This window comes from Anopheles ziemanni, chromosome 3, assembly GCF_943734765.1.
Source record: "Anopheles ziemanni chromosome 3, idAnoZiCoDA_A2_x.2, whole genome shotgun sequence".
Lineage (NCBI taxonomy): Eukaryota > Metazoa > Arthropoda > Insecta > Diptera > Culicidae > Anopheles > Anopheles ziemanni.
The window spans coordinates 70777602-70802875 of NC_080706.1; the positions used below are offsets into that span (position 1 = coordinate 70777602).

Here is a 25274-nt window from a genome sequence, read left to right on the forward strand (position 1 = left end):
AGATTCTCGAATATAGCCTAGTTTTCATTTACAAATAAGCATCAATGCAAACTGGAAAATAAACTTGGGGTTGCCAAGGAAACCATTTCACTTGCACAGAAGATACTGCATTGAGTTCACCAGACAAAAACACTTTAAACATCCGAAGGAAAGGAACACCACATTACGATGCCTATTGGGGAGGATAAGTATTTTTGCAAACGGTTCAGAACACTATCAAACTGTCACTATTGGGTTCAAAAATTTATTTTGTTTTTGGTAAAAGAGTAAATGAGGCCCCGGCCGCCATGTTTTCGATCGTGGGTACACCTCTTGTGGACGTTTAAACTGAATGTATGCAATTGGTGATACATTAATTCGTTAAATTCAACCTACGAGTATTTGAATCGTAGTGTGTACCTTTAATTTCGGCTACGCAATCAACCTAGGGGTGCGGTATGAGGGGGGCCCACGGGCCCCCCTTATTTCTCAAAACTATAACAAACTCTCTTTTTCGGTAGACCTAGCGCAGTCCGCTCGCTGCGCTCGCTGCGGGCGCGCCGCCGTTTCCAACTCATTTCTTCGACTAAACTCATTGTTTCATGCTGTCCATCATGTGTGGTATAGTTTAGTTACTAGTAACTTACAGTAACTTAACATGTAAAAGTATATTAACCCGCATTCAACCTCCACTGCGTGATTAGTTTAAACCGTTATGTTCTTTTAAGCGAACCGTTAGCGATCAAATATTTGAAAAGTATGCATGCGTCGCGCTTTGCATAGCTTCAGGCGCTTAATGTGAACCAGCAGGAAGAGGAGAATCTAGCCCGGGGCCTCATTTACTCTTTTACCTTGTTTTTAAATGATATACAGAGTAAAATGACTACAAGGGTTGTTGGTAAAAGAGTAAATGAGGCCCCGGGCTAGATTCTCCTCTTCCTACTGGTTCACATTAAGCGCCTGAAGCTATGCAAAGCGCGACACATGCATTCGTTTCGATTTTTGAACGCTAACGGTTCGCTTAAAAGACCATAACGGTTTAAACTAATCACGCAGTGGAGGTTGAATGCGGGTTAACATACTTTTACATGTTAAGTTACTAGTAAGTAAACTATACCACACATGATGGACAGCATGAAACAATGAGTTTAGCCGAAGAAATGATTTGGAAACGGCGGCGCGCCCGCAGCGAGCGAAGCGAGCGGACTGCGCTAGGTCTACCGAAAAAGAGAGTTTGTTATAGTTTTGAGAAATAAGGGGGGCCCGTGGGCCCCCCTCATACCGCACCCCCTAGGTTGATTGCGTAGCCGAAATTAACGGTACACACTACGATTCAAATACTCGTAGGTTGAATTTAACGAACTAATGTATCACCAATTGCATACATTCAGTTTAAACGTCCACAAGAGGTGTAGCCACGATCGAAAACATGGCGGCCGGGGCCTCATTTACTCTTTTACCGGGTTGTTAAATTAGATTTTTTTGTAAAAACAGCAAAGGGGATTATTTGTGGGTTGAAAAAATATTTGTAATTTACGATAATCTTTGAATTTCTTTAGCCAACAAGGGCATGCTTCAAAGAGCCCCACTGTAGCTGTCAAACCATTAATGTCAAAATAGTACCTGCCACGGCACCTGTTTTACACTCCTTGGCCATTGGGGAGAACAGGCAATTTTCATCTGTTTTGCTTTTGCCGCAACTAAAGTGCAATCATGAATTTGTTAATGAAACTAACGTTAGTTGTTGCTGTGTTTTCAGTAAATATATTCTACTACGTCAAGGCGGTAAGTACGATCATTCAAAACGCATGTGGGTTGCAGCGAAAAGCGATAAGAACCACGAAACCAATGGTTATCTTTTGCAATCGTCACACAGAACTCCCTCGAGTATGATGGCTGGCTGAACATTGCACTATATCACGCGCTGGATTACGACGAACCGAACAAATTCACCCTTCGAGGCAACGTTACCGTCACTAATCGCAACACTGGATTAGTGTCGGTGGCGCAAGAACCGCTCACACTGCAAGATCGAAACAAACTAAAACGTTTAGCTCAGGAGAATCGGCTTTACCGTCTGGAGGCACACGTTTCCGATTCAAATGGTGTAACTAAGTTCCTTACGTCTTCGAAAGCGGTATGTATAGCCGATGATCTGCAAATGACCACATTAAGGTACTGACCGTTTTACTTTTCGCTGCAGTGTGCGTTGGCAAAAGCTCAACTGACCGACGTATTGTGGGTATCTCTGGACCACTCGGGAACGGTGACTGCCGTTACGCAGTCCGTGAACAATGGTAATATGGACCATTGTAGAGACCTGTCCAACAGCGATGTTGACGTGCTGGACGAATTCAATACCGATGTCTACGTGAAACACACGGAAAATGCACCGATCCCGGACACGGCCAGTTTCATTCAGAAGATGGAACGAGAACGGGAAGCAAGAGAACGTGGAGATACCAAGGATAACCGTAGCTTCTTTGCGAAATATGTAAGGGTCTAGCGCTCTATTGTGGATAATGTCTTGTTGGACAGATTCTCACCTTTGGTTACTTTTTCAGTGGATGTACCTCGTTCCAGTGGTCATATTGGTACTGATTTCCTCGACCAACCCCGATGCTGGACAACGTTAACCCAAGATCAGCAGATGTGGCTACCGCTTTAATTTATTTTTAGTCAATTGGAACCCAAATTAAAGAAACGCGCGTTTGCTATTCACTAACGAATGACCGTTCGAGTTCATTTATTTCCTCTGTTCGTTCGGCACCTCAACGTCCGCCTCCAGTTCAGCCGTCTTCTTCTGTAACTTTTCCATCATTTTCTCCTCCTTTTCCTTCCGTTTCGCCTCCTTCACCTTCTTGCGATCTTCACGCTCCTTCTGCGCCAGCATCTCCTGGAAACGTTCGTCCCGTGGGTCCACCTTGAAACCGAAGTGCCGCCGGACCTCTTCCACCAGCCGATCCTTGCGTTCTTTGGCTGCGCGGGCTTCCGCTTCCTTCTTTGCCATGCGTGCGTTAAGATCCGCCGTCCATTGGTCTAATTTTTCCAGCTTCCGTGCTATCTCCACCTCACGTGCTTCCACTGCGGCTTTTTTCGCTTTACGTGCGGCAGCATTGGAGTCCATCATTTGCTTGAGCGAAAAGGGAAATGCAACACGCTCGTATTCGGCCTTTTCGTAAGCTTCCTTTTTGGTTGGGAAGCATATTCCTATTAGGAAAGGAGTAAAAAGAGGTTTATAAATTATTATGAGTCAAAAACTGATTGAACATTGACCAAATACACTTACTGGGATCAACACGGCTTCCCTCAAGGCCGTACCGGCCGAGCATCATTCTCTTGTATTTCACCGTTTCGTGAATCCACGATTGTGACTGTTCGTACGGAAGGGTATCGTGGAGCATGTGTCTATGTTGAGGTAACAAACGTGATTTGTTCCGGATGGCCCCAAGACGAGCCTCCCGTGCTTCCATCGTTTCTGCATCGTCGTCCACAAACGTTACCGGCACATCTTCTTCAGCAGCCGATGTTTCACTCTCCAGCTGTTCTGCTTTCTTTGATGCACGTGCGCTTCCGAGCGTTAAGGAACGAATCAACGTAAAGCATTGGCTGGCGGCGCCAGTGGGCACGGTTCGAATGGGTAACATTTTGATAGAAAACATTTCATAAAAATACTCTATCCACTTTCCACCCGGTTTCACTGCACCGTTGTTGTGTAATTTCACGCTACTCGCAATGTTTTGGTTCGAGTATTTGCCAGTTTGACATTTCTACCCTGTTGTGGCAAGCTGTGTGCTGTTGTGCGTGCTTGTCAAAATGTGACATCATTTCGGGTTTTTGAACAAACACAAAAGAGAACCCGGACCACAAAGTTGGCAGTGCATTTATAATTCGCGAAAAAGCCATACACCTGAATACGCCCTCGATCACGATAGGCTGCTGTGCATCGCGTACGCGCAGTCTGCCAATTTGCTTATCATTAGTTAGCACCAAACGCGTTAACCGTAGTGCAGTTAGTGTAGTGCGTCTGTGACGCAGCAACAACAACAATGTCCACGAACAGCGGTGGCCTGTACGAGGCGGATACAGCAGTATCGAACTACCACGATATTTACGTTCAACAGGTACGATGACGACGGCAACGACGACGACGACAATGGTGCCACGGTGCCGCGTCATTGCACGTTATTCCCTCGTCGTATCGGCGTGCCGTGGATACCGAAACACCCAAAGTCAGTCGAATGTCATGGCAGCGCTGCGATTCGATGCGCTGCCCGAATGTTGAGAAGAGAAGAAACACACACGCTTGCTGGCCGAAGGAAGAAGGCATCCGCGGGACAAAGGAACGCGATTTATCTTCTTAATTCTCACGCTAGAAACGCCCCACAGCACAGCTTCCATATGCTCGAACGACTCATTCAAGCTCATCAACTGACGGGATGGTACGTTTCTTTTATTCCGACATGTTTCAGCAACCCAGCCGTGATATAGATAGCGGGGTAGGAAGCGTAACCACAGTCTCGGCACCTTCGGCGCCGCCACTGTCGGAAGTAGTGCCACAGCAACCCTCTTCATCGCGGCCCGGAGGCAGCAGACACTCTCCACGGTATACGCCGGCGGTGGCACGCGTTGAACCTAGCAGCTCACGACGCGGCGAACCTCCAACCTACGAGGAAGCCGTGGATATCGAGACCCCACCACCGTCCTACGATTCGCTGTTCGGGCGCGTACGCGAAGCGCACAAATCCTCTAAAGGAGTGTTCGATTTTGTTACGAACGTAGTTATCCTTGTGCTGGGCACACGTAAGTAGCGAAGCAACCGTTCACCATACCAACGGAAACTAATTTAGCTCTTACGCTCCACTTTCAGTTGGTTGTACCATCATCCTTGGTATAACGATCGTTATTCCGGTGTGCATGATAGTGCTAGGGACACTTTACCTGTACGACTGCCCTCAGGGCGAGTATATACCGGTCTATCTGCTGGTCGGCGGTGCGTTTGGCGTGCTGAAGCAGCTACTCCATCTTTCGACACGCGTTCGCAGCCGGGAAGAGCAGGAACTCGAACGGTTGCGGCAAACGCCAACGCAAACGCTCATCAACTGCTTTATGCTCGGTTGGTTCATTATCGGCTCGTTCTGGGTGTACCAGATCTACGAGCCCAACTACGACCCGGCGCTGGGAAAGTACTGCAACAAATCACTGTACCTTTTCACCTTTTGGCTCATCACGTCCGTCTACATGACGCTCGGGGTCGTCATCGTGGTGCTGTGCAGCGTCAGCATCATGAGCGTTCTGCTGCTTCCACAATCCTAACCAGGGTCGGGCCCCCCGGGAGGAGCGGCGGTTCGCTGCGCGAGCGGTCGAACATTCTTCGACAGTTGGCACCGGAAATTGACTCTTCACCGAGGTAACTAATCTTTCTCAACTTTTTCCAACGGTTTTTCAACGCGTCCCTTTCGCATTGGACGGCGGTTTTGTGAACAGCTTCTTTTAACCGCTCATGTCCAGCAAAGCTGAAGCCTAACACTATCTTCCAAAACGCCTAGCTCGAAAATATTGGGATCACAAACGCACAGCGCACCACAAACGAAGCGATAATTGTCTTTCCTTTGAAAACCTTGACAAGTTTCTGTTGAATGCGATCTTACAATCGTTGTGGTCTGTATCTTTGCAATCTCTGTTGTGTTGTCGATCAATGTGAGTGCACCATGTGTAAAGAATTTGTAATATGACTTCCGATCTGGACTCGGGTTCACGTCAGCGATTAAAGACTACGATCTCTTTGAAAGGAATAAGTGTACAAACATTATTTCATCGTTTGCTTTAATATTCCGATAAACATAAATTAATATTGTCGGAACAATAAAAGTCCATAAAATCCCATTCTTAAGCATTGGTTATTAACTATTTCTGCTTCCCGCTATATTTTACCCTGCAAAAACTCGGTTCCTCACCGATGGCGATAGCGATTGCAAATCCGAGTACCATCTGTGAGCATTAACATGTGTGATGTCTGTTGTGCCAGGCCTTTTCCTGTTTCATTTCCCGTCGGAAAGTGCAAGTGTGATCTTAACGCAACACAAAAATCGAACCATGGTTTATCTATTTACAACCATACCTAGGCTAGGAATTTATACGAATATGTTAAAACAAAAACTGATAGCGATCCCAACCATGATAGGTAATGATGCACCTTTTTGCGTTTAACTGTCGCTCTCTGTGTCAACTCTTTTTGGTTACTTTTGAAAGTATGTTATAAGGAAACTTCCTGATTTTTTTTGAGGGCCATGATAATGCCAAGAGAAGAAACATAAATTTGAACTAACGTCTAACCTGTGGATTAAGTTCAAGTACGGACCATTTTATTGATGTAGACGATATCGTTGATTTAAATTTTGTATCCCAAAACAACGCCTTACCCTTTGTTATCTTTCAATGTTCTACACTATTAGCAGATATTTGTAGTCATCCTCTGTACAGTCTCGCAAAACAAAAACAAAAACAGATGTTCTTCATTATCTATGCCAATTTGTAAGGGTGTGCTATTATATAACTCTTAATACCTTATACTAAACGTGTAAACTCTACAAGAATATGTATGCAATCGATTTATACAAAACAAAAACAACTTCATATTATGAGACCAAAAAACAAGCATAAAACGATATGTGGAATAAAATGTCGACGTAATGCGAACATGAGGTTTCTTTCTTTCATTCCAACCGATAGAAAAAACACAATTTTACTCTATTTTTTTTAAGGAATATTACTATATGGCCCAAGGAAAGAAAAGATTGCGTATCACATTGCCGACAATGAGATCAGGGTGTAACACAAGGTGATAATTTGATGAATGTTCAATATACTTTAGATCATACATTTGATATTCATCTTTTATCAAATGTTGGATATCTTTTGCAGATGTGACGAATCAGCATCAAAATGGACGTGTTAAACATTCCAAACGTGGCTACCGTCCTAATTATCCTGGGCCTCTCCCGTGTAACAGATAACAAATTATTATAACAGAAAATCTTCGAAAAATAATGAACAATCGGATAGCTTTTGAGCGAGAAATTTATTAATGCACGGTCAGTAATCAGTTTAGATGGTAGTTAACATATAGTAAGCCATGATGGTCGCCGGGATAATCGCCACCAGCAGCAGACAGACCGCGCCCGCTAGCAGCAAACTATTGTTTCTCAGCGCCTTCACCGTCGCTTCGTAGCATCCGATCCGGTAGATTGTCAGCGAGGTCTGCAGCTGCTGGCACGGTCGCTTCCGAGCCCCGTAGTCATCCATGCAGCACGAGTCCGGGATTCGGTCGTTCCAATCACGATAGTCCTCGACGCCACAACATTGCAGATCCTCCTGCGTCATGTCCCACGAGACGGTCGTCATCCGGCGGCGCCCGTACACGTCCAGACTCTGGTACATCTGGTCCTGCAGTCCGAGCAAAATACGCTCCCGGAACGCGTAACCGAGCACCATGCCGACACCGAGCACCACGAGCACCAGAAACGATAGCAGGAAGTACTACGACAAATCGTTCCCAAAATCGGTTATTAACCATGAGAGAGAAGTCTTCTTTTTCGTTGAGCTTTACCTTTCTCCGCGCCAACTTCTAAACAAAATATAATTAAGCGAACCAAAAAGTGCTCTTATATCGATTAAATCTTCTTTTCTTTTATTAGACTTAAGCACATAATCCACCTTACACAACTGTTCCTTAGCGTTACTTACTCGTTCGATTCTATTCACTGTCACATACGATTTCAATCCTTCAATCAATCGAGTTGTTATTTAAAAGTATACTTTCAAAACTCATATTGCTCACGATCAAATACATTTTTCGAATTGCTGGTTAAAATGATCAAAACGAAGGTATCGATAAAAAAGAAATGCTTACGCCTTGTTTCGATGGCGTGTCTTAAATGCCTGCACGACAAAAACGCGACGTCTACGCCGAAATGAAGAGTAAAACATGCGCAAAACATAAATGGTAAAAACACTTTTAACCAATGCCGGTATACGGTGTGTGCATGGTGTGTGTTTTGCATTTTGGATTGCATTCGAGTTGGCTTAACAGTACGCAACATTTGTTGCTGCAGTGGATTGCATTGCATTGGACGGAATGCTTGTGGTTCTTGTTTCTTTTCTATACATAAAAACACGGCGAGCGATGGACTCCGGGTTTGCTAAGAAGCAAAGCAAACACTACTAAGGAAAAAAGGGACGAGGAAAACTCAATAGGATGTTTAAGGCTGGTACACAAAGTTATGGATGTTTTGCCGCCGAAAGAAAAGAAAAACAGACGTCAGCTGCGGACGTTCTGCTATTCGATCATCCGGAACAGCGAGCAGGAGAATATCATGCCGAAGATGAGCAGCAGGGCCACACTGATGCCGGCACCGCCAACGATCGCCGCATTGTCCCGGATGTAGTTTGACGTGATCTCCAGGCAGCCGTTAATGTAGATGTTTTGCGGGCTCGGATTCTCGATGCACGGCTTGTGCCCGTCGAGCGTGCGCTGGCAGCACGACAAGGGAATGTCGCTCTTCCAGTCTCTGTAGCTCTTCACGCCGCAGCACTTCAACCGCTCCTGCGTCTCGTCCCAGGCCGTGGTGATGCTGCGCCTGCTGCCATACAGGCTCATCGACGAGCGCATCTCGTCGGCCATCGTGAGCGACACCTTCTCCCGGAAGACGTACCCGAGGATGCCACCGATCAGCATCGTCACGAAGATGAGGAACACCAGGATAAAGTACTGCAAACGGAACGGAAGCGAAACGAAACGAAAAGGACGACATACGACAATGAAGCACTCCAATCGGAAAAGGAAGCGTACGATCACGGAGCTAACGGAAGCGCTACGACCGGAAGCAAAGCGGTTCCAAGCGGAAGATCCCTCCCAGGGGATTCACAAAACTACCTACCGTCAACAGCATGCATTTGTACTCCTTTGCGGCGCCCATGCAGCCGAAGAAGGACAGCAGGCAGACCAGGGCGGAGGTGGCGATCAATACGTACACCGCACCGGAGAACAGGTTCGTCCCGAGCAGCTCGTTGATGAAGTGTTTGTCCACCAGCGTCCAGACACCCAAACCGAACACGATCGCACCGCCAATCTGAAAGTTCAAACGAGCGCAGTTTAGTGGCATCCTTCCGAGGAACATCGTCTTTGTGTTCGGTACTTACGAAGATCACAAAATTCGCCACGAACATACTGTACTTAACGCACTGCCCGCAGCAGTCCATTCTGCCCCCGGATCCCATGGTTTGGCGGTTCGTCTAACGAGGGCCTGAGATCGATTGATGAAGAATGCTGTCGAAAGAATAAGAACAGGAAATTTTGTGTTATTACTGTCACAAAAGAATTAGAAAGGAAACAGCATAAGATAAAACTATCCTCGACGAAAAATGAGAGAACAGAACATCCACATAAGCGTAGACAAAGCTTATAAAAAGACAAAGTAGAGTTTACACACGATCGAATTGTAACAAAACGCAAGATTTAGGTAGCGTTATATAAAGGTGATATTATTGTATATGCGAAAACACGTTAATTAATTAATGTTTAGGTTTTAGGTCTTTTAAGTTATTAAATAATACGGCAATGTTCGCATTGCCATAACTATCGGTACCTTGCTAAGTATACGAATTAAATTAAATTTAAAATGTAAGGCATGTACATTTTTGTCGTTTTTGGTTTCTCATGAAAACTGTATCAGTTAAATGGATGACATTTAAAACATACCGCAATTAAAAAATCTATATCTAAACCATTTAAAGTTAAACTTTTGATGTTTTGACATCGTGAGGCATTATGGTTGTATTAAAATTAATTTGAATTGCATAACATCTAGATGTTTACTCTCACAACATATTCTACAACCATCTAAACTCCTCTTTACAATTTCTTCATAGCTCTACGAGGAATAGAGCGAAGACAATTAGACTCATTTTATTAGAATCACTATTAGCCAGCTCCCGGTTACAAATTCTTTGCTGGAAACTCTGGGTCATTAATTCCGAGTCATTGTGTACTTATTCTTGCCATGTCCTTCGAATATGAGCGAGTCGTAGTTCGTCGTTCGTCGCAGCTTCTGCGTCGTTCGATTCGCTGGGCATAACAAGTTGTTTACTAGTCAAATTGAGTACGAAAAGCATGGCAATGTTAGCTTGGAACGGTATTCGAGGCTTTTCCTGTTAAACGGTAATTTATTTTGAACATTCTCACAAGCTAGTTATTCTGCTATGTTGAAGATTAATTCATCATACTTTTAACTTGTTTACTATGTATTCATTCTTTTTCATTTCCTGTAGATCGCGAATATATCATAAATCTTCATTTATCATGTTCGTGCACGCCATGAACTATGTTTCTAGAGGATTTATTTTACGCGATTGTTTAAATAGGGAAATGGTTAGCTTTACATAGTCAGTGCGTTTACATTTTTCAAATCATCAACATGCTTGTTTATGCCCCAAAAACACGTGTGACGACTCTTCGATAATGCGCACGTGGACGACACCTACAAACCCCATCCCGGGCGAGGGTGACTCATTCTCTCTGGGCACGAGCTTAAGTAAATCAGCTCACTAACCACCCGACTCGCTACGCAGGTTTCACCTTCAGAAGAGCACGCATAAGCGGGTTGTATAAATACAGCGACATTAGGTCACAGTCGCAGCAACACTCGTGACTTAGATTTCCGCCTCAGTCCTAGCAGCACCGAAGAGCGACCTGATGTCAATTGTTTAATTGACTTTAATGTAAAAAAACAGTGACCGCACAGCTTAACTATTAACTGCTCCTAGTAGCTGCTGGATAGTATCCGCGAGTCGATGTTCGAGGCCACACACCGGTAAAGGCCACGGTGGCTGTTGAGCGTGGAGTCGGCGGTGTCGGCGGATGATTGGATGTGGCGTTGGGAAACTCCACGCACGGCGGACGTAATGTGCAATCGCACGCGTGACCAAGGTCAACGGTGGCAGTGAGCTGGTAACATTTTATCTTTGGGGTTGTAAGAAAGTTGCTTACATTTTACTGCGTCGCTTCGTTGTTACCTGCTGTTAACCATTTTACAAAAAATCAGGAAAACGATTCTGTTGTTTACTTAGGAATGTTTTCGGAATGAGAGAAGCTTAGATTATTCACCAACAACACAAACGACGACAATCTTGCGCAAACTTGCACAATTTAATGAAATATACTCTAGTGGTGACCTGGTGGACTACACCAACGTTTTGTCTTTATACAATTTAAATATTTAAAAAACGAATATTTTCAAACAAACAATTTACTCTCCGGATGCTTGGCAATCAAATATTAAATTTCAAAAGAAAATAACATTAAATCATATAAGCAAAACCGGACCACATGAATTAAGCAGACACCAATTATCCAATCTTTAAAATGTTCAAAAAACCAACCAAACAATAGAAATCAACTTGACTAAAAAGTATAAGACAAAATATCAGTAAGTTAAATTCATTAAAAGAGTCGACTGTCTTGAGTATAAAAGAACAGGTTGCATATACATTTTAATTTTAGTTTAATACTTAATTGTTTGAAACTCATTCAAAAGCCGATTTAAATGATTGCAAACTTCACTTGTCGTTAACTGGCAAACGCTCTCTGATCCTCAAACCAGCACTTATAAGTAAAATCTATTTACCATAACACCCCGGCGTGGGTAATAATTACATTAGCCTGCAACAGTTGGCTTGCATGTAATTCGTTTGCAATTGCGTTAAAAGTAATTTTTCGCAGTTCTATTATATTTCATTAAAAGTTTCCTTGAGTATACTGTGACATGAAAGGTGCAATTATTTAAAATTCCGTCACAACTTTACCACCAACCCAATGATATGGACGCATATTTTTGAGGCCGGTAACATTCCATTGCAGTGCACAAGATGGGGACAGCTTTAGGCAAACCGTAAAGATGGTCGATAGTCTAATGGTTTCCTTCCTGGTTCCGACCACTGTACGTCAGAACGCAGGATGTGGCTTCCCCAAGCGATCGTGCAACGTCAGCTAAACCGAAAAGTGAACGGAAATGCGCGACTCATCGGTGGCGACGGCCTGTAGCTCTTGCGGTCGAGGGTCAATGCCGAAATCGCTCGCGCACTCACGACGTTCGCCTAACCTTCCCGGGGATCGTCACCGACACCGCAAACCACCGTTCTCCGGCCCTGACCAGAGCGCGCGGTTCCGGTTTCCTTGGGTGCTGACCGCTGCCGATCATACTTTCGCTTTTTTGCTTCAGTCTGCCCGTCTGTATGTCTGTATGCGTTGTGTCCGGCAAGTCCGGCGTCCACTCGGGCAAAACTGAAGACCCATTGCTGGACTTACCTACGATCTCTCACCAAACCCTTGAAGCTCCAGTCCCACTCCGACCCGATAAGCGATCACCGGACCAGTTCAACGCAAACCCGACTCCATTACACAATAGGTACGGACGGGACGAAGACTTGAAGACTTTCCGGCGCGTACTCACGACGCGACCGGCCTGTCCCGGAGGACCGCCTCTAATGGAACGGTCGTGAGGGCTCGATTATGTCGCGTGGAATCACGGAGGCCTTTTTTTCAACTTGCAGCTCCAAAACCCCGATTACGACACGCCAGGCCAGTTTCCTTGTTGGAGGCGATCGCACCAACTGATGCACCAACTTCGGCCCCTTGACCAGAGGCTTGGTGGACGGCTTTAGGTGGCAATAAGTTTATGAAAAGGTTTGCCGCGAGCGACTGATTGACGGATCGCTGGTTTTTTGTGCGGTTGAAACGACAACACATCGATAGAGGATATTTATTTCAAGCCGGAAACCAAAAACGGCTTTATACAAAATGAAGCAAACAAAGCCACAATGCATGCACGATACTGATCACCTACGATGAAGCTTATTAGTGCCTAACAAACTGAGAAAAAAATATTTGTAATTGCTACATCCTCAGTAGTGTTGAGAAAGGAGCGAAAGAGCTGGCAACCACGCTCCGCTCCTCGAAAGGAGCGAAAAAATCGCTCCTCATTTGTGAGCGAAGCTAGCTCCAAAAAATGTTGCACGACATTCTCGCTCCTTTGCGCTCCTTTCGCTCCTTTCGCTCCTTTGCGCTCCTTTCGCTCCTTTCGCTCCTTTTCGCTCCTTTTCGCTCCTTTCGCTACTTTTGCTCCTTTCATGCCTTTCGCTCAATGCGCTCGTTTCATTGCGCTCCCTCATACCCTCATCCTCATTTCGACAATTTGCTTTGTCCGTGCTGTCCGGTGCCGGGTTTGCACACCGTAATCGACTGTATTGTTCTATTCTTTTGTATGGCCGTCAGTGCTGTATCGTTATTTTTCATTACTTTTCGCGTTTGGGGGGACGAAACTTACGTTTTTTTCGACATACTGACGACTAATCTCACCGGTGTCGGTTCAATGCTATGCACTTGAATGCTTTGTTTAATTCTTTTGTATTGTCATGAAGTACGGTAGCACTGCTGCCATCGTGGTTAATCGTTATACAGTTATTGCTTTTCATAGATTTTGACATTGCTCACCTAGTTCGAATGACGTTTTTACAACATGTTCATGGTGTAGACACGGTATCGACCCCACTGGTACCCGTTTTAACTGTTATCGGTTTTCACACATTCCGCCAGCGCTCTACAACCAGGTCATAACAGAGCGCAAAGGAGCGGAAGGAGCGAAAGGAGCGAAAAGGAGCGAAAGGAGTAAAAAGGAGCGAAAGGAGCGAAAGGAGCGGAAAGGAGCGGAAAGGAGCAATAATGTCGTGCAACACTTTTCGGAGCTAGCCAGCTCGCTCCGCTCCTCTTGGTGAGCGAAATATGTCCACTCCGCTCTTCAAAAAGAGCAGATTTTCACAACACTAATCCTCAGACAAACTTTCTAATAAAAGCCTTTTTTGCTGTAAAATTGTCCCAGGTTAAGATGACTCCCTCATGTTTACAATACACAACATAATATAATCCTTTAAGACAAGAAAAGATACAATTTAGACTATATAAAACACTTTTCATAATTGAATATTAAGGGATTTCAATTGGAATTATATTCAGTGTAAAAACAAACTTCTTGCTAACCAGGTAATAGTAGATTTAAAACAGAATCAATTAAATTATCGATAATTTTTGACACTGTGAACATATTTTATCAACAATAACAGCATATCATACAGAATAATTTTAGTAAAGACTGATAAAAAAATAGTAATTAAAACAAACAGAAGAAGCTACGAATGACAGCTATTTAAAAATATTAGATAAGGAAACACGTTATAAGACAAACAATCAATTCGCATAATATTAACAAAACGAAACCCACCGCAAGCTCCGCACTTGTATGCTAATTAGCTCACGAACTGGAATCAATATTGATCGCCATCGACCGTTCAGCGGAGCTAAAAATGCTGAAAACTCCCGTCAAACAAAAACCCAAATTAATCGATAGCGCTCTTCCGCGCGATCGGTTATTACGACGCTACCGTCAAATGCGGATGAGATAAATTTAATCCACCGTAATCATCGCGGCTTGCCGCCACCTTTCACTTCACACCAAGGTGCCGTCGGCATTTTTAGGATCACGATCCGGACAACCATGCTACCAAGGTATGCTAAATAGCTCATAACCGAAAACGATTAGAACGGTAGAAACGATATTTACATCGTCTCGACCTCTGAATGTCGTCTAAAGTTGTCGTTTATGTTAGACATCTATGCTTTTTAATTATCAAAAATTTAAGAAACATAAATTTCGTTTTATGTTCACTTCACTTGACGTTCACTTTATGAAAATTATATTTAAATAAAAACCCTACATTCACTCACGGTGACAAATAAAACAGAGAAGCTGTTTATTAGCTTCCACGTCTTGAGAACTTCTGATTACGCACGTGTTTGTAATGCAAAGGCTCGTGATCAATCGTGACTCAATTCAGCTACCTTAAGGGCTGTTGTCATCAGTTCGGAATGTAGTTTAATCGCCCCACCGAAGGATAAACTCGTGACTTGAGTCATATGATCCCGATTAGTGGATTCTAGAGCCCACGTTAGTTTGAATTCTTGCCACTGAAATGTTCTCTTTCAAAGCATAAGTACGCTACTCAACTCAAACATTCAAATCAGGATGTAAATTTCATCACTGATTGTTTCTTAAAATTTTGAAATAAATAACTAGCAAGCGGAAACGATTTGAAGAAGAAATGTTCCATTCAAACGATACTTTTTAAATATATTTAAATACAATTGACGGACGTGACAAAAAAACACTTACGAAATAAACCACTACAACCATCAGCAAGTAAGTTTAACGACGTTCAAATTGCTGGCAAAAACGGTTGAAAAGTGAAGCGTCCGATCATGTCACAACGTTATGTAAAACCCTTCGGGGCGCATTTGAATTGCTCTTGGGCGCAAAACGACTTTGCCTGCGTTTGTGTGTGTGTGTTTATTTGGAACGTACGTTCCTTAGCATAACAAATGTTAGGTGAAAATGACGAATCAAGCGCCAAAAAGAGACGTTTGCGAAGGCCGCTGCTATTAAACAGTCAGCGGACCATTTCTCTATTTGCAAACCATCGACGACAGCGGTTGATTCGGGAAGCAGCTCACACACCGGTGGGAATGTGTGAGAATTAGATTCAAACGCAATAAAAAAAGGTGTACATTCACGAGTAGTGTTTAAAGACTTTCATACGGTCAAGATGTATTTTCCATGCAAACTAGCATGCGACGACCAACTGTTGAGCGAGGCGTGGCAAGCATAAACGATTTGGGTGTTTTTTCCTTCCTAATATGTTATTTAGTTTTATAATCGCATCAATCTTCAGATGCCATTTAAGCTCATTGCTTCGTCATGTAAATTGGAATGGTGTTTCTTTCCAATCCTTTGCTAAGTTCAAATGAATTTGTATTCCATTCTGTTATACTCTATGACTTGTTGGTTTATACTGATTTTATTTTTCTTCTACTCTGTGCTCTGTGCACTGGATTGGGATCTACTTCGCACAGAATGATATAACCAGGATATTTGATATATCAAATTATCTGTCATGAACTAGGGAAGAAACACTCTTTTCCTATTACTAAACCATTATGCATTTACAGGGTTTCGATCCATATAATTGAATGGAGAACATTTTAAAAGCAGAGGGGATATTTTCAACCAGTTAAGAGAACTTCGCATTCATCACTTTGCGTTTACCTCAGCGGATCAATTGTTTGACAGAACCGTTCGTAACAAGTCGAAAAATAGCTGAAAAATCGGATAATATTGTTGTATTTTAAATATTTCTCCAAAGTTATATTATTCCTTGGCATAAAAACGATGAGTTTTGTGAAGTTAGCAGATCGCTACCCTAACCGCTTTGCACGATTCCCCTAGCTGTCTGAAACATTCCCCTATATGATTGCAAAGTTCTCTCAACCGATTGAAAATATCCCCTAGGCTTACGAAATGTCTTTGTCTGTCTTTCCCTCTACCTATTGAAACATTCCAATATATGGATCGAAACTCACTAAATCCCTCCTGTAGGTAACACTGACCTGGGAAGAACGTCTTTCTGTCTTTTTTCTGTCTATTTCGTTTCGTTCTTTATTTTATTTACTGAACGCCGTTTTTATTCGATAGACTTCCAAGAACCGATCCGATCATAAATCCAAGATGAATCCGTAAATAATGTTCTATCAAACCGCATAACTAACGCACGCGGGATACGGGAACGACCGGTATTTAATGATTTCTAGGGGCTTTGCCTCAAGCCTCACCGATGCAGGAAATTAGGTGGCCCCGTCCGGATTCGTCGCGGGCCGCAAAACGTACGTAGAAATTCCAATGTCGACCGTTGTCCGGCTCCACCGGGACAGTGTGCGAACCAGTTTTTGTCTATCCACGCCCCGAAAAACCCACCGAACAAGCTCATTAGCATCTTATTAGCATCGGGTGTTGAAAGAAATCTGGAACGTGATCACAAAGTTGTCCACCTAGTTTATGGGCCCCCGAACCTGGAGGCGCTTTCGATGACGGTATGGATGCATTCGAGATTTAAAATACCCGATTCATGCTCGTCCATTCTTTTTGTATAAAGTTACAGGAAATTTCCATCATCCATTCAGCTCCCCGATAATGAATTATGGGTCCTTGGCATCCGTCGTTTGCGCTTATCGGTGGCTTCCATCACTCGTGGCGTCCTGGCGGAGGTGGTTGACCTGTGGGTGCAATTTATCGACTTTCCGATGTCAACGGTTATTGCTGCAGAGTCGGAAAGCGCAGTCCGAACCGATGCAGCAAAGTGATTACCACTGTCACCCTGACAGTACCGACCCGCCAGCAGTGACCCCAACCAAGCACCTGGAACACCTGGCAAACACTTGTTTTTCTTTGCGTTTCCCGTCCGGTTCGGCCCGGAAGTTCTACGCCAGCGACAGGAAGCTGGCGACGAGGGGAAGTGTCAACCGAATGTGCCTTTTTTATGGGCCCTTCGCGTGTTTCTTGTGATTGATTGGAGTCACGTGTCAATGTACGCTGCGGGGCGGAACAGTAAAGTTCATTGTACATGTCCAAACAATACCAACCCCGACTTTAACGATCAGTTCCTGTGGCTGTGGATCTATTCTAAACTCGTAATGCGATTCTATGGAACTTTAATTGCTGCGTGGGGTGATTTTCGATGAAGTTTCTACTCTCACCTCCTGCTGCGGAAATTGCTTCCTGAAATGGAAATAAATCGCACCGAACAATACGCCAATTTGCGTACAAATTGGACGAAGAACGTGATTAATCTCTGAAGGAAGTGAATCTTAAAACCAAAACAACAATTAAAGTGTAACAAATGAGGGAAAACTTGCTTTATGAACCAATATGGAATGGAAAATAAATTGAAAAATTTTATAAATGCCCATTCCAGGTTCCTTGTGTTAAACTTCAACTTACATTTCATAGTGTTATTATGTCAATTGTTATTGTCTCATTGAGTACTTGCATTTCCAATCCCACGCCAAACCCTTGCCGTCCTCTCACGAACCGGAAAAGCGACTTGAACTTATGTCTTTTTTATGGGACCTTTTTTACGTTTTCATGTTCCTAACACACCTGCTGGACAACATTGCATGACGCTGCGCTATTCTGGACCTTCGCCTTACCTTTGTGTTTATAGAACAAAGAAATGATGGCTCGAAAAAAAAGAGAGAGAACAAATTAAAATTTTCCTTTTGAGGTGCGTTCACGTGACAACTTAATTAATTATGTTTCCTATATGTTTCTTTTTTCACCACATTTTTTGTCTATAAACAATTAACCACGCTTTTAATAAGCTCCACCCGAAGTCAGTGACCCTTCCGGAAGCAGCTCATACGATCCCTTCGGGAAAATTAAACTTCATTTGACACCCATCGTAAGGTACACCCCAAAATATGTGGCACTGGCGAGCCCGCGTTAACGGCCCGCCGGCACACCAGGTTCCGGTTCCGGATCGATGATTACTGCTCGGTGGATAAAATTTATTCCCGAAAAACGCGCGCTTTCGTTTTTGTCTTCCCCCATCTACAATGCGTGAGTATATTTGTGTAAATTTACGATAGGCTGATTTTTTCACGCCGTTCATCTTCGCACGGATACGCCTTGGTGTTTCCTTCAATCTGTCCCGCTGTCAAAGCACTCCGGTTTCCGGAAGAGTCCGCAAGAGTCAGCAAACATCTGGCGAAAGAACCCCTCGTTCTTCACTTGATTTTCTTTCTTCTTTCCACCGTCGAATGCACCGTATTAGGATGTCGGAATGGAAATGGAACGCATTAATCGAATGATTTATGCTAATCGGCATTGGCCACGAAAGAAGGAGTAAATCGTCACCCTCAAAAGGCAAACGGATACGTGTGAGGCAAGAAGTTAGCACAAAGAGTCGCATGATAAAAAGGTACAGAAAAATAAATAGACACATTGATATATTTAGTTTCATTGAACTTTCGTTAAAATACCATATGCTTATATGATACATTCGAAAAATAACATTAAAATTGACTAAGACTTTCTTTTCGAAAAAAGACCAAAAAAGTAACATTCCGCTCGGGTGTGGTTGTTTAAAATAGATCACAATAAAGCTTGTTTAACAACAGCAAATCCAAACTGTAAAAGAAATTACATTTTGCTAACTCAGAAGGTTCTTCTGGGTGATCTTTTGAAAATAGTACAATTTTCAATGATAGTTTGAATAATTGTGATCAGAGTGAGAATCAATCCACTAATTAAAATAAAGTTATACGATCGTTAAGTTTATGCCTTATTTCGTACGCTTTTATCGTATGTCGACTGTAGGCTTTTTCACACTTGGAGATTTTAGTAAATAATGAATACAAATAGTACTTTATACACTTCCTTTCTTAATATGTTGACTATTTTTAATAGAATCCAAACCAAATGAAAACTTTCTATAAAACCTTTTTTAATGAGTAAAACAATATTATGTTTTACAGATGGATTGACCTTAGAGATATTTTCAATAGAGTACCTTTAAGGCACATGTAAATTATGTATAAATTATGACTTTTTAACATACCCAAACAGTTCCTTGGAATTGTCTCTTCCCTTAACTCGTAATTGCGTAACTCTTGTACCTCTTTAGATCGCATAATTTGCATGAATGATTTGACGGATCGACCACAATGGCACTGATCACGAGTGGAGAATTCAAATGAAGCACCAACGGAGTCACAACAATTCTTTCTCTCAGCGAAAAAAAAAATAGAAAATATCAAATTTACGTGCCACTAAGCACTCATAATCAAAATTAGAGGCAACCGACAAATCTAAGCAGCGATATTCATAAACAAAAACCTATAAACACCCACATATTTTCCTCCCACGTGACAAACTCACAACGAACCACAACAGGCACGCCCACGCTCCGATACCTAAAACTAGTGGCGTAGTGTTTCTAGCACTTCGGGATTTCAAATAAAGCCATAACGATAGTCGAACGCGACTTCCTTTCGAAAAGTTCCACCGTTTCACCAGCCCGACGTCAGCGAACGACTTTTTAAACATGATCGAAACGACCCGCGTCCCCCACCACGTGTCCACCTACGCCCGAAAACCCTCGGATAGTTTACGGGTCGTTTCAAATGTTTCCATGCCAACAAAGACGCCATGAGTCTTAGCACATCATGGGAAACGGGCGAGTGTCGAACAGAGAAATGCAGTTGGTGACAGTTGTCACAGGGAGGCTTCATTAGCGCGTGTAAACATACCATACGATTTTAAATTTACGATCCAAACCGGCGCCGAATTGGGCAGCAAGAGGGCATTACTCAGCCGAAACAGCTTCTTTTTTGAAGGTTTTTACGACGTTTTATCCCCAACGATCTCACCTCATTCTAACGCAAAGTTGTTGCCACTTCGCGCATGATTGCTTTGATGTCTACTATATCACCTTCACTGATCGGATTGTTTGCTCGATTCAAACGCCTTCTCATCGCGTAGAACTACGGTTTTGTTTCTTCTTCTTTTAGCTGGCGTTGTTGATTTCAACACAATCAAACCCACTGCCCTCACCTGCGCTATTTTTAAACATTCTGTGTTATTTAAATCACTTGCCAGGCAGACAGGCAAATTATGAGCGTGTGAACCTATAATTTAACATTCAGAGTAAGGTCAATGCTGGAGTGAAATCATAGCCTCGTTGCACAAGATCTCCCATGCTATGTAAACAGATGGGGAACAATGATGTTGAGTAAAATTGTTTGTAACTCTCAGACCAATAATTAGATTCTTTAAATGTTGAAAGTTGATGATTTAAGATACAATAATGCAATACTTTTGAGCTTTGTTTTTTAGCAATAAATAATTTAAACCAAAGGTGCCTAAACCCCCGAAATAGTTAACATTTTCAACAACCAATCGAATTCACAGAGAGGCCAAAAGAAAAAGAAAGGATAACGAGTGGTATGTTGTAAGCTGTTTGTTTTGCTTTAATTTATCTAAACGTTTTTAGGAAGTTCTCGTATCGATAAATGGAATATGAGAAGCAAGGAATGATTTCACAATTTTTCCTTTATTTAACGAAGCGTGCTTCCAACCAATTATAAACCAGAAAAGATTTTGCTGATAAAAATATAGAGTTGCATGCCTAATTATGAATTTCAATCATTTTTGTCGATTGCCCTCTACTGATTTCTTGAAAGACGAAATTATTTATTCGATTAATTAGGTAAATTGTCATACATCATGCAAGATATGTTTATATTTTGATATTCCATTCTCGTTCTCCATCAGACCTAGCCCCTAAATCCAATAAACTAGCTTCTCTTAAATCTTCCTCCACCATTACGGTGAGTAAAGCAGCATCTCGTCAGTTCTAATTGGGGTCAATGCCGGCAACACATAGGCTCTGCTCATGGTACGAGCAGTTAGAAAATGTACACGAATCCAAACAAACAACAAACCATCCCTTCCCTTGAGCAAGAAACACCTTACGGGTGAACCGAAACGTCTCAACATTCTGTTCAAACAACCTGCTTGGTATGTGTTTCGACCAAAAGAAGAGCTTGAAGAGGTGTTTTGCTAGAAAAAGAGGCGACGCACAAGCAGTAAGTTTCGCATCACGTTGATCCAACATTGTTCTCAGCGTTTCTTAGCAACGAGATTTAGTGCCACGAAATGGATTGCCATCGACTTCGTTCGAAGAGTTCAAAATGCAACGGCTATGACTTGTCACAATGCCCGCGTTTAATCGTATTTTCAAGGACATTTGGATTGCCTTTATGTGTCCTCCCCCCTTTCTGAAAGCATAACTCATCCACAACGGGGTTCACTTTTAATTTGTACAATATTTTCCGCCTCAACCCGATGAAACTGCCAATGGAGATATTTCTTTTTCATTTTTCGCTTCGATTTCATTCACTGACCCATTGGAGGTCATGATGGAGTATGAAAAAAAAATAAAAAAGATTCCATTCCGTTCACCCGAACCGGAGCAGCATAACCTTCCGCCATTCCGAAACGATTTTTCTTCTGCCTTTTCATTCGTCGATTGTTGATCAAGCGGCGCGCGTTCGGGAAGCTCGACGAAACCGTGGGGTTTTAAATCGAGCAAACGAGTGACTTCACTGCCGGCATAGAAAGGGAACGCGCAGTTGCAGTCGTTGGCGTGCATAGAATGTGCACTGCTGCATGGCGTTCCCCCCCTATCTCGACGCGAACACAGGGCTGCCAAGCGCACAGTAACACGGTGGCCAACATTCGCACACACCACGGAGAAGATAAATGTGCCTAATGACCGGACTGGTTGAGCGGCGGCGGAGTGGCGGCCATTGGCAGCTTGCGGCTTGTTGTGAAAACAAGTTTTGAACCATGACAAACCACGCGCAAACGAGCCCACGCCAAACACACACACCAACATGCATCCGCGGGGCGCGAGCTCGCGGACACACATACACAGCGATGGATTGATGGAGGCTTTGGAGTCAAAGAAAACGGCGATCTCCATCATCCCGGCGTCGACATCACGTAAAGCCCTCTTACAGCGTCAAAGTGCGCCCCGCGGTTGATCATCCGAATATGCCGCAGGTGAGCGTCGGTTCACTGTTTGACTCTGTTTTCCAGCTTTTCTGTGGCTTTTCCCTCCCCTCTTCGGCTACCTTTCCCCGTTTCCCAACCCAACGCTTTTGCGAGTCAAACCGCGCACTCGTCGTCGGGGCGTCGGTCGCTTTTTTATGTTTTATTTCGGCGTCATCGTCACCACGACAATTATGCAATCGATTCCTTTTACTCTCGCCGGGGCGACGAATGTGCATTTTTCTATCATAGTTTGATGAGTGCGTCAGCTCTAAAGTGGTTTTGTGGTGCACACGAAATCGAAAGAAAATTCCTCGAAACACGGCACATCTTCTTCGTTGCAGCTTCCAGTCGTGACCTGAGCGTCGCTACAGGAACGCCAAAACCCTGCCTATGTATGTCCGAAAAAGAAAGAGTTGTTCGAAATAAATTCATCCCGCTTTAGCAGGTATTTTAGGCAATCTGAAAACAAGCTCTCGATGGACGAGGGTTTTTGAGGATCTTAGGTTCTCGGGTCTTATTGGCGTTTGCTATCATTATTCCTTTGACTTTAAACATACGATTTGGTTGGATGGTTTGGAAATGTGATGGTTTCCAAATCCCTATTTAAATTAACATCGATTGATAAAACTGCAATTCGCATTATTTAATATTTACTATCTTCACCACGTATAAACAAGCTTCAAGTCGTGTTGGTGTACAGCGTTCAGAGCATTGTAAGTAGTTTAATTTGAGATCGAGTAAAAACAAAACACCTAATCCAATCAACCGAAGGACACTAACAAAGGACCATCAATAATTCCAGCATCACACAGCGAATCGCTCGTAGAATCACAGCACATGACTTCAATCCGGACGGTTAGAATTTAGCGCACACTTCACAAACACTACCAGAACCAAACTTTGCCCTCCACTGGAAGCTGGTTTGAAGGTAACTTCACTCTCGCAAAATTCCCTTCACCTGGGAACCATGAATACAAGCACGGAAACGGATAACACTTCAGAAAACCCTTCAAATACTGGACACTATTGCACAACCAGGGCTCCGTATTACCGTTTTTAGGTTCACACTGACTTTTGGGGTTTTGAATACTCTTTCTTGCGATGCAAACCGCGCCGTAACCGACACTCTACCGCCCAACGCAAGCTGGTGCGTTGGTTTGTGGAAAGTTTACTTTGCCACTCGAAAGATGACTAACGACAAGCTAAACTTTCAACAACGAAGACAAAAACGAAATACCAACCTTCACTGGGAAAGAGAACGCTTGCGACACGTGCACACACGACGGCTGTTGTTGATCAACTGAAAAGTTACTGCAGCACAACGATCCCCACGCTGAAGCGGTTTGTGCTGAGGCCATGCACAGTGGGTCAGCCGGTGAGGACTTTCGGGATATTTATTTTTTAAATAAGTTTCGATATCGATTAAACAAACTGCACTGGTTTGTTACTGGTGTTTCAAAACAGAATTCATTGAATTCGTATAAAAATTTCAATAACTCTATTTTTCAGTTTTCATCTATTCCACTATTCCGAAAGACTATATCTTCTACTTTTGACCATGCAATTTGATAAAAACTTTGAAATTTATTAACAAACGTGGTTCTTACAACTTGTAGTTCAAATATAAAAATATAGATATATATATATCTTTCTGTTAAAGATATTAATTTTATATTGTTCTCAAACTAAATACAAATGATAGGTAATAACCAAGTTCTAACAATAACGCACTGTTTATGTGCTAGAAAAAGTAAGAATTATACCCTTATTCTAATACTTTTTTTTAAAATTCTCTATTTTTACCATTTCAATGTACAATATCAAACCAGTGTACTTCTATCACATTGAAATATTTCATCTGGACCAAGCGCCATCACACGAGTGAAAAACTTGCATGGTAGAAAGCTGGTTACCACTTTTGCCGGTTTTATTTGAATTTGAATTCGAAAGCTTCTGCCAGCATTTGTAGGAATACCGTTTTATTTGGCGAACAACAATGTAAAATTACTATTTCTTCTGGCTGTTTATTATATTGTAATTAAAATGATACGAAAAATTGCGAACAACTAGAAAGTATCCAGATGATGAGTTGGTTTATTTCATTTTTGTGATGCAGCATTTTATCAGGAAAAAAAGGTAAAAAAGGGTAAAAAGATAGATAATGATAAAAAAATCCAAATGATATTTAGCGTTTTAACTATTTGTATATGATATTGATTTGAAGCTGATTGTTTTTGAGAAGAAAAATTCTTTGCACAGCTCACCAGAAAACAGTCTGTGCAGTCTTCGCTTCTTCTCACTTCGTCTTATTGGTTAGTTCCTAAAACGATTCCTAATTTATTCAAGCATCAATGCTAACACCACATTCCAAAATTATCCTCCCAAACCAACTCAAAGCATTTCTCACCAGCGAGTATAGGTAATGTTGCATAAGACCAGGCTTTCCTGGCGTTGTGATAAAAGGTATCTCGATAAAATCTACCACAGCTCGTCTGCCCATCCCCCTATCGGAACGAGTGATCGCCAAGCTTCCAAGAACTCGTACCGATGTTTTCTCATTGTGTACACGTATGTTTTGCAGTTCCTTGAATTGCTCCTAGCGCAGGCGCAGGAAAACCTTGGCGCTTTCGTTATCGTACCCCACACGAACCGCTGGTCAATTTGTGGCAGAACATTGCCATCAAATCAGTCGAATGCATCCGAAAGGAAGCGAAAGATGGTATCGTGACAGTGTCAGGG

At 42.9% G+C, this 25274-nt stretch overlaps 5 protein-coding genes across 5 annotated transcripts; 2 read left to right on the forward strand and 3 right to left on the reverse strand.

Moving 5' to 3' along the window:
• The first annotated feature begins 1636 nt into the window (after nt 1–1636).
• On the forward strand, nt 1637–2700 carry LOC131286075 (ER membrane protein complex subunit 10). Its single transcript, XM_058314940.1, has 4 exons — nt 1637–1764; nt 1856–2116; nt 2183–2473; nt 2544–2700. The coding sequence occupies exons 1-4, from the start codon at nt 1693–1695 to the stop codon at nt 2613–2615; spliced, it is 696 nt and encodes a 231-aa protein (XP_058170923.1). The 5' UTR covers nt 1637–1692; the 3' UTR covers nt 2616–2700.
• Nucleotides 2569–3652, reverse strand: LOC131286074 (large ribosomal subunit protein mL64). Its single transcript, XM_058314939.1, has 2 exons — nt 3269–3652; nt 2569–3189 (listed from the first exon to the last, which is right to left on the reverse strand). Exons 1-2 carry the CDS (start codon nt 3639–3641, stop codon nt 2726–2728), a joined length of 837 nt encoding a protein of 278 aa, XP_058170922.1. The 5' UTR covers nt 3642–3652; the 3' UTR covers nt 2569–2725.
• A 163-nt stretch (nt 3653–3815) lies between these two features.
• Nucleotides 3816–6648, forward strand: LOC131286507 (uncharacterized). The gene is made up of 3 exons (XM_058315468.1): nt 3816–4103; nt 4452–4782; nt 4850–6648. The coding sequence occupies exons 1-3, from the start codon at nt 4029–4031 to the stop codon at nt 5293–5295; spliced, it is 852 nt and encodes a 283-aa protein (XP_058171451.1). The 5' UTR covers nt 3816–4028; the 3' UTR covers nt 5296–6648.
• A 438-nt stretch (nt 6649–7086) lies between these two features.
• On the reverse strand, nt 7087–7473 carry LOC131285390 (tetraspanin-9-like). Its single transcript, XM_058314245.1, has one exon. The coding sequence runs from the start codon at nt 7471–7473 to the stop codon at nt 7087–7089; it is 387 nt and encodes a 128-aa protein (XP_058170228.1).
• Nucleotides 7474–7638: 165 nt separating this feature from the next.
• On the reverse strand, nt 7639–23828 carry LOC131287216 (tetraspanin-11-like). Its single transcript, XM_058316248.1, has 4 exons — nt 23777–23828; nt 9181–9307; nt 8919–9110; nt 7639–8749 (listed from the first exon to the last, which is right to left on the reverse strand). Exons 2-4 carry the CDS (start codon nt 9256–9258, stop codon nt 8318–8320), a joined length of 702 nt encoding a protein of 233 aa, XP_058172231.1. The 5' UTR covers nt 9259–9307; nt 23777–23828; the 3' UTR covers nt 7639–8317.
• Nucleotides 23829–25274: the final 1446 nt, after the last annotated feature.

What these genes read in the sequence shown, in the direction of transcription:
- LOC131286075 (XM_058314940.1), top strand. Translation starts at nt 1,693, where the DNA reads ATGAATTTGTTAATGAAACTAACGTTAGTTGTTGCTGTGTTTTCAGTA. An exon ending in TATTCTACTACGTCAAGGCG is followed by an intron (nt 1,765 to 1,855) that starts GTAAGTACGATC and finishes ATCGTCACACAG; the next exon opens with AACTCCCTCGAGTATGATGG. An exon ending in GTAGCTTCTTTGCGAAATAT is followed by an intron (nt 2,474 to 2,543) that starts GTAAGGGTCTAG and finishes TTACTTTTTCAG; the next exon opens with TGGATGTACCTCGTTCCAGT.
- LOC131286074 (XM_058314939.1), bottom strand. Translation starts at nt 3,641, where the DNA reads ATGTTTTCTATCAAAATGTTACCCATTCGAACCGTGCCCACTGGCGCC. An exon ending in GGGAAGCCGTGTTGATCCCA is followed by an intron (nt 3,190 to 3,268) that starts GTAAGTGTATTT and finishes CTTTCCTAATAG; the next exon opens with GAATATGCTTCCCAACCAAA.
- LOC131286507 (XM_058315468.1), top strand. Translation starts at nt 4,029, where the DNA reads ATGTCCACGAACAGCGGTGGCCTGTACGAGGCGGATACAGCAGTATCG. An exon ending in ACGATATTTACGTTCAACAG is followed by an intron (nt 4,104 to 4,451) that starts GTACGATGACGA and finishes GACATGTTTCAG; the next exon opens with CAACCCAGCCGTGATATAGA. An exon ending in TATCCTTGTGCTGGGCACAC is followed by an intron (nt 4,783 to 4,849) that starts GTAAGTAGCGAA and finishes CTCCACTTTCAG; the next exon opens with TTGGTTGTACCATCATCCTT.
- LOC131285390 (XM_058314245.1), bottom strand. Translation starts at nt 7,473, where the DNA reads ATGGTGCTCGGTTACGCGTTCCGGGAGCGTATTTTGCTCGGACTGCAG.
- LOC131287216 (XM_058316248.1), bottom strand. Translation starts at nt 9,258, where the DNA reads ATGGGATCCGGGGGCAGAATGGACTGCTGCGGGCAGTGCGTTAAGTAC. An exon ending in TGGCGAATTTTGTGATCTTC is followed by an intron (nt 9,111 to 9,180) that starts GTAAGTACCGAA and finishes TTGAACTTTCAG; the next exon opens with ATTGGCGGTGCGATCGTGTT. An exon ending in ACAAATGCATGCTGTTGACG is followed by an intron (nt 8,750 to 8,918) that starts GTAGGTAGTTTT and finishes TTCCGTTTGCAG; the next exon opens with TACTTTATCCTGGTGTTCCT.